General features: G+C 49.4%; 1 protein-coding gene across 2 annotated transcripts in view; it reads left to right on the forward strand.

Annotated features, from left to right (window-relative positions):
- The first annotated feature begins 10,977 nt into the window (after positions 1-10,977).
- Batf2 (basic leucine zipper ATF-like transcription factor 2) overlaps positions 10,978-14,501 on the forward strand; it is a 7,126-nt gene continuing 3,602 nt past the window's right edge. For both annotated transcript variants that reach the window (XM_023703987.1, XM_023703986.1), the window contains exons 1-3: positions 10,978-11,171; positions 12,496-12,669; positions 12,935-13,039. In XM_023703987.1, the coding sequence (XP_023559755.1) occupies positions 11,133-11,171; positions 12,496-12,669; positions 12,935-13,039 (318 nt within the window). In that variant the 5' untranslated portion in view covers positions 10,978-11,132. The remainder of the gene's footprint in view (positions 11,172-12,495; positions 12,670-12,934; positions 13,040-14,501) is intronic.

Consider the following 14,501-nt stretch of genomic DNA (forward strand, 5'->3'; position numbering starts at 1 on the left):
CCCCCCCCCCAACATTACAATTTTAATAAGAGAGAAAACATATCTTTCTCTCTAGTAAGACACATCTATTACACATGCCCCATATTTTGGACCACATGACCCTAACAGAGACACCTGCCACACTTGGTGGCGGTATATCTATATGTAGGTTTGGTCCTGCCAATATAGTAAGCAAAGAACTGGATGGTTGCCAGGCGTGGTGACCCACATCTGTAATCCCAGATTTGGGAGGCTGAGGCAGTAGGATAGCTTGAGTTTGAGGCCAACTTGGGTTATATAGTGAGTTCAAGGCCTGAATGACATGGTGAGACCCTGTCCCAAAAAACCAAAACCAAAGCAAAACAAAAAACCCTGGATGGTTGAATGTACAGCTGAGATGGCAAGCTGCACACAGATCACAGTTCTGCCCCACCCTGCCCTAGCACTGCCAGCCCTTGCCTCCCTGGCGATCTCCAGTACCCAGGGTGGCCCTGAGCCCTGTGCTGGGGACTGACTGTTGAGTAGGGTGCACATACGACGTGCAGGCTATAGCCAAATGTCCTGGAGAATGAGCCAGGCTGTCCAAGCGTCTCCATTACAGGTCTAAGCCCAGCTGCCTGGTATGGGAGATAGAGGCAGTGCCATCCACCTTCCAGAGGACTCAAGGAACCCTTACTTCACCCTGTGCCAGCCCCAGGAGCACATGACATACCCTGCTTTGCCAGAACCTGGGTGTTGGGGCAGACCTGAAACTCTTCCCATGCCACAGCTGTGTCCACCTCTCCTAAAGAGAAGGCCTGGAGGCTGGGCATGGTAGTGCATGCCTGTAATCCCAGCACTTGGGAGGCTGAGGCAGGAAAATTGTTGCAAGTTGGAGACTAGCCTGGGTTACAACGTGAGCTCAAGGCCAACCTGAGCTGTACAGGGAGACCCTTTCTCAAAAAGACAAAAAAAAAAAAAAAGAAACCTCTGGTTTGAGGTCCCCTAAACCAGACCTCAAGAAAGAAAGAAGAGAAAAGGCTCTGCCACCTCTGGTGCCACAGGCCAAGTCTGTAGAGCGATGGTGCAGTGGCTGCAGACGCCTGCCAGCTCCCCAGGCTCTGCTGGTCTCTCTCGGGAAGCTATCCCCACTCCACCTGGATGGCTGCCATAGGCGGAGTAGTTCTCTGCTCCCCCTCCTTCCACAAGGCCCAGGAGCTCTGTTTTGGTGCTGGCGATGGAACCCAGTGCCTGATTGTGCTGTAATAGAAATGTTTTAAAATTATAGCTTCGTCGTTGGACCTTCAGACTCAGCCAGGCTTGACAAACTACCCAGCTGCAACTCAGCCCTGTCTGACCAGCTTTACAATGCTGCACACATATCCTGTTTTGCTAGCCTGTTTTGAGGACTTTCTGCCCTGTCATGGTCACACTAACTCTTACCTGTTTGCTCAGATCCCAACTTCCCCCAGACCTTCCCACTTCGTGATGAGTGGCCTCTTCTAAACCTGCCCTGGACATATCTGCCTGACCAAACATATGTAACCAATTACAGAATAACCTGCTATATCAACTTTGTACTTCCCGTTTACAAAATGTATGTAAGCTGCTCTTTTACTCTAAGCGAGGCTGTACCGCCTGCATGTCTTATGGACACTCGCACCAGCCCACTGGCGTCAATAAAAGTTACCTTCCAGCTCCTTGGTGCACAGCATTTTCCATCTGGCTCAGTTCAGATGCTACAACAGTACTACACCCCCAGCCCTTGTGTCTGATTCTGTCCCTCCTTGGCCCCAAAGTCCAAGCTCTTCTATGCCTGTGAAGGGCCCCATTGTTCTCTTGCTGCCCAACCTACTCCCCACTTTCCCAATTCCATCTGAGCCTGGTGTCCCAAGCCTATCCTCCTCCACCCCCAGACAATACCAGTTTCCTCGCTTCATGTATTTGCTTAAATGTCCAATGTGCCCTACCTGCCAATATTTCAGGGAGGCCTCAATTGTTCTCTGTAAGTATGTATTTTTATTATTATTATTATTATTATTATTATTATTATTATTATTATTTGCAGAATTGGGGATTGAACTCAGTCCCTTGCACTTGCCAGCCAAGCGCTTATTCTACTGAGCTATCTCCCTGGCCCCTGGTCTCTGTATTTAAATCTCTGGTGAGGGGGCTGGGGAGATGGCTCAGTAGGATAAGCACTTGACTGGCAAACGCAAGGATCTGAGTTCAATCCCCGGTTCTGCCAAAAAAAAAAAAAAAATCTCTGGTGAATGCTAGGGACAGGGACTGAAGGTGGTTAAGTCTTCAGGGCTGTTTACTTGGCTTGGTGAGCTTTGTCCTTCACCCTTAGGCTTGCTTGTCTGTCCCCCAAACCAGACCTCACCCTTGGAGTCTCCTTCACTCCTAGCTCCTGCAGTAGCCCCACTTGGGGAGGATGTCTACTGAAACCCAGGGTCAAAGGCGAGACTGAGTCTGGGAGGGAGGGCAGGTAGTGGCGGCACCAGGAAAGGAGCCTGGGTTTCCCTCTCAGAGTTTCTAGTCTTGGCCTCGTTTGGTAAAGTGCCATTTCCATTCTGCAAGGAAGCTAAGGCCCAGGGAAAGTATGGGGTTCCATGAGGCCTGGGAGCTGGGCACACAGAAACTACAAGTGTGCTCCCACGTCCTGAGACCTTTCCTATCCTTTCCATTCTTTCCAGCTTTGAGAACCTTGCTCTGAGACTCTGAGGGCTCCATCCTCAACAGGGCCGGGGAGATGGCTCAGTGGAATAAGCGCTTCCGTGGCAAGCACAAGGGCCTGAGTTCAGTCCCTGGTTACACACACACACACACACACACACACACACACACACGTAATATTTCAAATCCATTCTTAACAGGGTACCCTCTGTTCTTCCCCTGCTGACCCTCAGCAGGTAAAAATACTCCCTGATCCTCTGAGACCTCTGAGATCCTGTGACCCCACTGTTGCCACCCCAGTCCCCAAGATGTTTACTGGCTCTCAAAGGACTAAGATGGGAAGAACAGGCTGAGGTGTGGCAGGACCTGGTCTGCTGGCTCTGCCACCTCCTTTATTATTATTACTTTTTATTTATTTGGTACAGGGTCTCACTATGCAGCTCAGACTCATAGTGATCCTCTTGTTTTTGGCCTCCTCAGGGCTGGGATTACAGGTGTGTGCCACCATTTCCAGTCACAGTGGCCAGCTCAGCACACCCCAGGGCAAGGCTGGCACAGTATGTGGTGCCAGGAATCGAACCCCAGTCCCTGTGCTTGCCTAAGCAGATGCTTAGTCTGCTGAGCAGTCTCGCCAGGCCTTTGTCCTTTCCTTTAACCTGGCCACATCCCCTCTTCCTGCTGAACCTTGGCTCCACCAGTTGCAAAACCAGGAAACTGAACAGAAAATCTCTAGTCCTCTGGCTGTGACTACCTGCTCACCTTCCTGGCCTGAGCCCCCGGCATCCAGGCCACCAGTATTGGTGCTGGGTATGCCAAGAGCAATGCTGTCGTTTCAATGACCTTGTGAGTCTCTGGCCAGCTAGGTTGCACTTTTTCCCCAGCCCAACCCAGGGCAGCCAGCCCAGCCTGGCCTCTAGGCTCTGCTCAATGACCCCAGCTGGCCATTCCCCCACAGGGAGGCCTTCATGTCTCTCAGAGTCACTGATACAAGAGTATGGGCAGGGGCTGGGGAGATGGCTCAGTGGAATAAGCACTTCCCAGGCAAGCGCAAGGGACTGAGTTCAATACCCGGTTAAGCAGAAAAAAAGAGAGTATGGGCAATTTATCTTTCTGAGCTCACAGTGACAGCTTTCCATATGTAGCTTCAGCCACCATGAGAGTCCTGGCAAATCAGGGGTATTATTATTTTGCTGACCAACCCCAGAGAGCCACGGTGACACACCAAGGACACATAGCTGTCAATGGCAGTGCAATCACTTGAACCCAGGTCTCTCTGGGGTAAGAACCATCTGACCATATCCAGGAGCTGTGGTCACAGCTGCCACATCGCAAGTGCCCTGGATGCTGGTGACTCGAAGCTGTTTACTATTTGTGCTTCCCACATACTTCCAAAAGTTCCAGTCGGCTTCCTGGGAAGATGTGTGCACAGAAGGTTCAGCAGAGAGCCAGAAGCACAGAGCTTTGGAGGCAGCAAAAAGCCAGCAGGACAGAGGTCAAGGCAGAAGCTGAGTGCCGGGATGTGTGCCACCTTCCACTTCCTCTACGGTGCCACTGCCCACCCCTGACCAGCAACGGTGGTGACTTCATAGGACCTGAGGGGAATCATCCTGTTTGTGGGAGGCCAGGCTGTTCGCAGCCTGGCTTCTTCCAGGGCCCACACTGCGCTGTTGCTGAAAGTGAAAGTCAGTCCTTCCCGCATCGTGCCCTGACAGTTGTGGTTCCCGCTCCTGCCCAGGACGCAGCTCATCTCATTCACCCTTACAGTGAGACTTCGCTTTTCTGACAAGGCCCCTGACCCTTGAGACCTTCCTCTCAACTCAGGTAGCTTTGAAGTGACAGAAAGAGGGCACCAGACTCAGTGTCAGACTCCTATGGTGACACAAGCCTCCCCCCACCCCAGAGCCTGTGGTGGAGATGGAGCTGAGCCCATCCAGCTTCAGGATGAGCCTGCCACTCTGGCTTGCCAGCTTCACCTCGGCCTGGCTGCAGAAACTGAGGTCACAAACATGCACAAACCCCAAGTCAGTGCAGGGAAATCTGGCCAAGGCCCTTCTCGGAGACTATTGGGAAGATGCCTGATGAGGCTGAGGGGTGTGTGTGGCCCCTTTCTTTTTTTTTTTTTAATTTTTATTTATTTATTTGTGTGTGACTGTGTGTGGCCAGCTCAGCCCACCAGGGGGCGGGCAGGCTGGCATGTGGTGCTGGGGATTGAACCAGCGGTCCCTGTGCTTTGCTAAGCTTGTTCTAAATAGGTGCTTTAGACCACTGAGCCATCTCACCAGCCCCCTGTGTGGCCCCTTTCTGGTGAAACTAAACTAGGGTTTCTCATGATCATCTTGCTGTCAAGAGCAGGTCCTGCCTAAGAATGTAGCCAGCCCTGAGAAGTTTTCAAGGTTTTGTTTTAACCCCATTTAAAGAGATATTTCATTAAAGGGGAAAAAAATATCTCTTCTCTGTTCTTGTAACCCTTGTGTTTTTCTTAAATAATGAGAGCCAGGTGTGATGGCACATACCTGCAATACCAGCACTCAGGAGGCTGAAGCAGGAGGATTATTGTGAGTTCGAGACCAGCCTGGGCTACATAATGAGCTCAAGCCCTGCCTGAGCTGCATAGCAAGACCCTCTCAAAAAGACAATAACAAAAAAGAAACAAACAAAATACAAGCCTGTTCTTATGTAAACAACAACAACAACAAAAATCAGGTATCTACTGAGTGTCTTTCTTAAAAACTCAAAAAAACTCAGTAAATATTTGTGTCAGATGCTGTCCCAAGCCATTTACATTTTTTATTTCGTCAAATTCTGAAATAAGATCTTGGTTTTACAGAGGTGGCATAATGAGGTTAAGTAAGTGACTTGCCCCAGGACAAGTTCCAGGCCCTGAGATAGAGCCTCTCCACCCTTCATTGTCCCTGCCAAAGAGCTGTGTTGTAGGGATCGGAACCACAGCAACCTGAGCCTGACTGCTTTGTTGAAGCAGCCACTTAAAGAACTGAGCTAAGGGGCAGGCCCCCCTTCCTTGACCTTTAACAAGAAGCAAGCCCCTAATATTTTGCTGAGTTTACACACCTATAATATTCAACAACAGAACTTAAAAAAATTGGGATATAACTATGAATGTCCATTTTGTATCTGTGTATTCAAAGTGGTTGGGATAGATATATAGTTGCATTCTCTTAATGAATAGAATGATTTGTTCTAATGGTGTTTGTAAGTAGGATCACAGGTCTGCATCTTGTACAGCAATTAACCACTGGGAAGAATGTATGCAGTGTATTATTGAAAAAAAATAACATTTTTGGTCTGCAAGCTTTGAAATACTACATGAAGATAACATATGTAAAAAAAAAAAGATAACATATGTATGTGATAGTACAAATCTGATGATGTCTGCCTATACTTGTACAGAAATTGTGTACCTAAACCCATGCAAATTTTCCTATGAAGAATTTTATTGTTATAAAAAAAAAAAAGCAAAAAAAAAAGTTTATTGAATAAGGATGAAAACAAAAAAAAAAAAAAAAAAAAAGCAAGCCCCTTCTGGAAGTGAGTTCCCTAACTGGTAAGTCCCACCCCCTCTGAGTTGCAAACACCTCCCACATGATGCTTAGCTCCCAGTGGCCCTGTCCATAGTTCTAGACTGGGAGCCCTCAGCCAGCTCCAGTCCAGCCATCTGGTTTTTTTCTCTTCTGTTCTGCTCATCTTCTATGGTACCTGTGGGCATCCTGGGGAGGCCATGCCTGGAGGAGGGACACATATGGTGGGAGGACCTAGCCCAGGAGGTCCCTGGTAACCTGGAGATCCATGCATCTGCCCAACACTAGCAGGTGCGAGAAAGAACTTGGGATGAGGCATCAGTATATCCTGGCTTCTGCCAAACAGTACCCACCCTGTGCCTCAGTTTTCTCTCTGGTAAAATGAGGAGGTAGACAGAGGGAGTTCTCTAAGCAGCCAGGGAAGATCCTGTGGGGATGAGTGAAGCAGGGGTTTCTAGGATGGTTTTGGGGATCCCTAGATGAAAAGCTGCCTGGGCTTTAATTCATTTCTTCACTAACTGAGCATCCATTATGTGAAGGCAGGGCCTGAGGCATAGGAGGTACTCCAGGGAGCAAAATGGAAAAAGATCCTGCTGCTCAGGTGCTTATTTAGTTTGTTTGTGCAAGGTGTTGCTTTGTAGTTCAGACTGGGCTTGAATTTTCTATGTAGCCAGGCTGGCCTCCAACTCAGTGATTTTCCTGCCTCAGCCTCCTAGGTGCTGAAGTTACAGGCATGTGCCACCATGCCCTGGCCTCAGTTGATCTGTTTGTAACTATGACATTTCAGAGGCCTCTGAGCCTCTCTTCACCAGGGCTACGAACCTGACAGGCAGTCTTGCCAAGCTGAGTATGAGAGATTCAGGACTTGCAAGCCAGAAGTTGTATTCTACCTCCACTTCTTCCCCTTGCAGGGTGACCTCCCCTCTCTAAGTTCCTCTCTGTTCCTCCCTCTCTGAAACAGACTCAGTGTTTGTGCCTTGCCCCAAACTCACATGTTCAAGCACCAACCCTCAGTGCTCAGTATGATGGCGTTGGGCAGTGGGGTGAATCTTCAGGAGATAAGTTGATAGGTTTGGGCCCTAGTGTGAATTACTAAAATCATTGTGGTGGTCATCTAATATGGCTAATGCCCTTAGAACAAAGGCCCATGCTCCCCGGAACACCTCCCCTTCTTCTCCAACTTAGCCCCAGAAATAATTTACTTTTACCCTTCCTCGCCTCAGGGAAGACCCCCAATCAGCTCCCTCAGGTGTATCAAAACATCCCCTCCAAACTCCACCCCTAGCAAGAGGCCATAAAAGCCTCAGCCTTCCTTTGTCCAGTCCAGAGAATTCCTTGACCTCCCCCAATTCTCTCCGTGTCCTCAAAGAGAATAAAGCCCCTTTTCGCTTTTCCTTCTGCCTGTTTATCTGCTGTGCCATTCACCTGAAAAATACCTATCATAGGTAAGCTTAGATGAGGACATCAGAGACTCCTGATGAGATTCATGTCCTTTGAAGACAAAAAGTAGGCCGGGTGTGATGGTGCACACCTATAACCCCAGCATTGGGGTCAGGGAGATAGCTCAGTAGAATAAGCACTTGCCTGGCAAGTGTAAGGGCCTGAGTTCAATCCCCGGTTCCGCAAAACAAAACAAAACAAAACCCAGCACAGGGCAGGCTGAGGCAGGAGGACTACCATAATTTCAAGGTCAGAAAAGTCTGCATAATGAATTCAAGGTCAGCCTGAATTACTTAGTAAGATCACTATGTAGAGTATATAAAGAACTCCAAAAAATCAGACCTCCCCAAATTTAAAGACCCAACCCAAAAATGAGCATCTGAAATGAACAGACACCTCTCAGATGAAGAAATAGAAATGACAAATAAATATAAGAAAAATGTTCAACGTCACTTATAATTTAAGAAATGTAAATTCAAACAATGCTATGAATTCCTTTTCACTCCAGAAAAAAAAAAAATCAGCCAATAAGGAATGCTGGAGGGGCTGTGGGGAAAAAGGAGCCCTTCTCCATTGGTGGAAATGTAGGCTGGTGCAACCACTGTGGAAATCGGCGTGGAGATTTCTGAAGGAAAACTACAACTGGGGACATGATTATATGTCATAGTAACAAGGGCTGGGGACATAACGTAGCAGCACAGCACCAGCCTGGCAAGTGCAGGGTCTTGACTTCAATTCCCAGTACTCCCCCCAAAATAATCCTACAACTAGAGGATCCATTTGACCCACCTATTCCTCTTCTTGCTATCTTCCAGAAAGAATTAAAAGCATTACACCACAGCAATATATGCACACCCATGTTTACTGTAGCACAATTTATTTATTTATTTATTTATTTTTGGCAGAACCAGGGATTGAACTCAGGCCCTTGCCCTTGCCAGGAAAGTGCTTATTCTACTGAGCCATCTCCCCGGCCCCTTTTTTTTTTTTGGAGAACATATTCTTTTTTTTTTCTTTTAATTTATTTATTTATGTGTGTGTGTGTGTGTGTGTGTGTGTGTGTGTGTGTGTGTGGCCAGCTCAGCCCACCAGGGGGCGGGGCTGGCTGGCATGTGGTGCTGGGGGATTGAACCACGGTCCCTGTGGTTTGCTAAGCGTGTTCTAAGTAGGTGCTTTAGACCACTGAGCCATCTCACCTGCCCAAAGCAGGACATTGTTTCCAGTTTAAGACCAGTCTGGGTTACAAGATGAGCTTAAGGCCAGCTTGAACTGCATAGCCAGACCCTGTCTCAAAAAAGACCAATAAATAAATAACTGATAAACAAATTTTTTTTCATTTATGTATTTGATTTGGTACAGGGTTTCACTACACATCTTGGACTCGTAATGATCCTCCTATTTTCGTAATGATCCTCCCTCCAGGGCTGGGATTACAGGCGTGCACCACCACGCCTGGGCTTGGTTGCCGGCTCAGTGCACCCAGAGCTGGGGAAATAGATGGCTGTTGTTGAAGCCACACAGCCTGAGCTGACCAGGACACCAGAGGTCAGGCTGGATATCCCCTTCTGCAGGAAGCTTCCTAGTTAATCATTCCTCATCCATTCACCCCTCCCTCCCTGCCACTCCCTTACTCCACAGTCTCCTCAGGGAGATCAAGCCATAAACGCTATCTCCTTTGCTTTCCTTCAGGGCTTTGGCCTCTGCAAGGGGCCACACCTGCTGACTGTGTGCCTTCTACCTGGAGCCAGGAACTGGGCCTAGGAGTCTAGGTTGGGGCTGGGGGCTGGATCGCACTTGGGTCGTTGCCTCCTGCCCAGAATGTTTTGGGGGGTTACATCATGCACATACCTCTGCCAGATTGCTCCCTGTGGGGCCTGAGGACTGGCTTAATGAGCCCCTCAGGCACCTGCCATGGGTGAGACATCCCAGTCTTCTTGATGTTCAGGAAACAAAAATAATTCCCATAAATAGGGGCAGCCTCCCTTGATAGGTGTCCCACATCAGCCTTTACCCCAAACCCTTCTAAAGTGAGAGGCAGGGACTCCCAATTCTGCCCCTTCAGCCATATCTAATGTTTCTGCAGCTCAACCCTAGAATCTAGACTATCACTCCACATCTTGGGATGTTAGACTGCACCTGGGTGAGTAGTACTTTACAACATCCAAAAACCTTTCCACTCATCTCAGTCTTTCCCTTCTTAAAAATAATTCTGTAAAATAGGGCCTATCAAATAGCTCAGCAAACTAAAGAGCCTGCTTAGGCAGAGTGCAGTGGCTGGGGTTCAATCCCCGTGTGACATGCTGGCCCTGCCCCCTGGGGCACACTGAGATGGTGATTGAGACTGGAGGTGGTGGTGTACCTGTAATCCCAGAGCTTGGGAAGCTGAAAACAGGAGAATTATTATGAGTCCAAGATGTGTAGTGAGATCCTGTAGACCCTGCAGACCCTGTTCCAAATTCAAAATAATAATAATAATAATTATTATTATTCTGTAAAATAAGCCTGATTTTTTTTAAAGCCCGATTTCATTGTCATCCCCAGTGTACATATGTGAACACTGAAGTTGTGGGGGATAAGTGCAGTGAGCGGACTTGTGACTCTGAGTCCAGGCTGCTACTTCTGAAACCCAGGCTAGTTTAGGTCTTGGGTCAAGGAGGGAAGAAGATTCCAACATTGCTACCTGTACTCAGGGCAGACATCAGTAATCAATCCTTGCATGGCAGACATTGCTAACCACTTGTAGCGTCCTTTTCTGGTAAACTCAGAGGTCCCTGAATACAACACTTAGGCACTCTCCTGGCAGAAAACCATATGTATCTGCAGTATTTATCATTCTTGTGACCCCACATCATTAGCTTTGAGCCTTTAATGTGCTCTCATTGTCAGACCATAGTGCCCTACACACTGCATGCTGATTCTTTTTTTTTTTTTTTTTCTTTTTGTGGAACCTGGGATTGAACTCAGGCCCTTGCGCTTGCCAGGGAAGCGCTTATTCCACTGAGCCATCTCCCCGGCCCTTGCATGCTGATTCTGATGGGAGCTACCAGCTCTTCCATTCCCCCAACAGATGTCCCATCAGAACCTATTCTTCCTCAGAGACAATAACCTGCAGTTTTCTAGGAGTGTCACCACAGAGCACAGGGGCTCTCCCAGGACCCATGTGAACTCCGGGACTCCACTGGCTTTTCCCTTTGACTTCCTCCCTCCCCAGACTACTCCCCCTGCACCTGGCCTTTGTCTTCCCTCCTCTCACGTTTCCACAGTCCTGCTTCCACAGAAGGGGCCTAACCGGAAGGCTAGTTCATGTTAGGAAGTTCCACCCACATGAGCCACCCTGAGCCAGGGATTCTGAGCAGCCGGTGGCTTTAGGAGAAACTGAAACTGGGCTTGCTGGGGGCGGAGTGGTCACTGGAGTTTAAAGAGCCACCACTTCCTTGGGCCCCCAGAGGGCACTGGGAGGTCACAGCTGCCAAGGGACATTTGGAATCAGTGTGACTCTCTGCTCCCCCTGCTTGAGCCATGCACCTCTGCCAGGGAGACGAACTGCTGATTGGGACAGTGAGTACAGGGCCTGGGACGGGGATGAGAAGGGGAATGTGGCCAGGCGTGGTGACACACTTATGGTTCTGGGGCAGGAGGATTATAAATTCAGTTCAAGGCCAGAATAGGCAGCTTAGTGAGACCCTGTCTCAAAACTTTGAAAAAGTGTGTATTATGTGGGGGAGGATATAGCTCAATGTAAATCCCTGGGTCCAGTCCTTAGTATAGCAAAAGAAAAAAAGTGTGGGGGGCTATGCCCAAGGGTCCCAGGGTCAGAAGTGGGAGATGCAGTCCAGGGCTCTGATCCCAGCTCTGTGCCAGTGGCTGTGTGTCTTTAGGCAGGCTCCACACACCCCCTCTTTGGGTCTCAGTTCCTCCTCTGGAATATTAGGGACTGGATGAGGCTTTTGGCTCTCAGGCTGCAGATTCAGCCTGAAGTTTAGGACTTGTGCTCTGCCCACCTGCTCTCCCCTGACACTTCTCTCCCCTTCCCCGACCCCCCCCCTACTTTTCCTTTGAGGCCTTCTCAGTATCTCAGGGGTCCCTCCCCAGTCTCCAGACTCCCAGCCCCCCAGGGCTGCAATACACCGGCTGTGGCCATGAACTCCTCAAGTTTCTGGCCAGGGTGGAGCTGCAGTTTTGGTCCCAGCAGCATCCACAGTCCTCAGCCAGGGGGCAGCATCCTCTCTGGGATCCTTATACTCAACATCCCCTGCCAAGAGTAACAGGGGTGTGATCTGTGAGCTCTTCACCAGTCCCCTTTGCCCTGAATTTCCAGAGCTTTGGGCATTTGGATTAAATCATTCACCAAAAGCCAGTCATGGTGGGGCATGCCTGTAATCCCAGCATTTGTGAGGCTGAGGCAGGAGGATCAATATGAGTTTGAGATCAGCCTAGGCTAAAAGTGGGCTCAAGGCTAGCCTATGCATAGCAAAACCCTGTAAAAAAAAAAAAAAAAAAAAAAAAAAAAAAAAAAAAAAAAAAAAAAAAAAAAAAACAAAACAAAACAACAACAACAACAACAACAACAACAAAAAAAAAAAACCACCAAAAACCAAAAATATATATTCCCCCCACTAAGTTCTGTGGTCCCCTGAACTGGGAGAGGTCACAGCTTAGGGTCCATTGCTTGTTAGGAAAGACTTCCCATTCCTTCCTTGTGGACTACTGGGCACTGCTGTGCAAGCAGTATGAGGCTGGGGCTTCTGCCTGTTTGTTCGCTGCTAAGTCCTCCCTAGTATACAGTAGGTGCATAATAAATGTTTGTTACATAGTTAAATGCTAGCTTTGGGCCTGAGCTGGGCTCAGGTATATGGAACTGAATCAAGGAGCTCTTCATCAGGTAAATCAGCAACACCGTGAAGGTGACCGAGAAGCGACAGCAGTGGGAAGGACAGTGCTGCCCTTCACTGAACCTGGCTCAGGACAACCTGCTGCCTGGGATTCCCTCTTGAGGCCGGAGGGGGAAGGACCACGGTGCCTCCATTGCACAGAAGCAGCAGCTGGGCCCAGAGAAGTAAGTAGCCCAGAGAAGTAGCTTGGGCAAGTGTTCAGTCTGAAGTCAGTTCTGTCTGGGTCCGAAATCCCACTGGCCCTCGCCCCCACAGGAGCAGTGAGGACACTGGGTGACGCTGGCATCACGTGTGCAGTGGCTGCAGGGGCAGGAGCACGGCACCGGGGAGCCAGAGGGGCTTCTGGGAGGACGGAGGACTTGGCTCTCCACGCTGCTCTCTGGGGCGCAAGCCCAGCTGCGAGCCCTGAGCCCCGCCCATGCTCAGCAGGACCCCCAGGAGCGCCAGAAGCAGCTGAAGAAGAAGCAGAAGAACCGGGTGGCCGCTCAGCGCAGCCGGCAGAAGCACACGGATAGGGCGGATGCCCTGCACCAGGTGGGGACGCCCCCCTTAGCCCATTTCCTGCCGCTATACCTGAATACCACACACCGGGTGATGCATCGAGAACAGCGGTTTATTTAGCCGAGGAGCCCGAGAGCGCGGCGCCCGCATCTGCCCAGAAGCCCCAGTCCCCGGGCAGAGTAGGGTCGCACCGAGGCGTCACAGGAGCTGCAGTGAGCGGGCGGATGGAGCGCCCCCTGCCGCCCGCAGCGCGCAAGCAGCCAGTGAGCTGGCCAGTTGCTTGTTAGCAGGGACTTCACTGCACAGTCCCCGCGTCGCTCCTCTTCCTCACCGAGGGCCGCGAGGTCAGGGAGCTATTCCATCCTCTGCCATTTCCCCAACACCTCGAGCAGCGTCTGGCAAAGAGACAATGGTAGTATAAAATGCCCTGGGCACATTGAGGTAGAAGGGGCCACATTCATCTGCTCAGGCTGCCCTACAAAAGACAGTAGATGGGGCCGGGGAGAAAGCTCAGTAGAATAAGCACGGCTTGAGTTCAATCCCCAGTTCTCAAAAAAAAAAAAAAAAAAAAAAGACACTAGGTAGGCATAAAGGACATTTATTTCTCAAATTCCGGAGACTGGGATGTTCAAGGTCAAGGTGTTCTTGACCTTGAGAGCTGTCTTCCTGGCTTATACAGTAGGTGACTGCCTTCTTTCTGGGTTCTCGTAACATTCCTTCTGCGGTGAGGAATCCCTTTTTCCTCTCCCTCTGTAAGACAGACTCTCCCTATGTAGTTTAGGCTGGCCCCTCACAGCAATTCTCCTGCCTCAGCCTCCTGAGTGCTGCTGGGATTACAGGCATACACCATCATGCCTGGGTCCTCTTTTTCTAGTGTTGGGGATCAAACTCAGGGCCTCCTCTTCCTCCCCTTAGTGGAGAGTCTACCATTGAGTCACTTTATCTCTCTCTCTCTTTTTTTTTTTTCCTTCCTGTATTTAGGACAGGGTCTACAGGGTCTCACTACATAGATTGGACTCATAGTGCCTCTCCTGTTTTCAGCCCCCCAAGTGCTGGGATTACTGGCATGCGCCAACATACCCAATCTCAATTGATGTCTCAGCGTGCCCTGCAGGCTGGGCCAGCATGGAATGCCAGGAATTAAACCCCGGCTGCTGCGCTCTGCCTAAGCAAGTGCTTTATTTATTTATTTTTTTGTGGAACCGAGGATTGAACTCAGGCTCTTATGCTTGCCAGGGAAGCACTTATCCCACCGAGCCACCTCCCTGGCCCCTAAGCAAGTGCTTTAATCTATAGAGCTATGAGGCCGGCCCTCACCTTATCTCTTTTGATATCAGATTAGTGCTCTGCCCTTGCCACTTCATCTAAAATTGCCTCCTAGGGGCCGGGGAGATGGCTCAGTAGGATAAGCACTTGACTGGCAAACGCAAGGATCTGAGTTCAATCCCCAGTTCCGCAAAAAAAAAAAATAAATAAATAAATAAAAATAAAATTG

The sequence above is a fragment of the Octodon degus genome, unplaced genomic scaffold (assembly GCF_000260255.1).
Source record: "Octodon degus isolate 3935 unplaced genomic scaffold, OctDeg1.0 scaffold00184, whole genome shotgun sequence".
Classification (NCBI taxonomy): Eukaryota; Metazoa; Chordata; class Mammalia; order Rodentia; family Octodontidae; genus Octodon; species Octodon degus.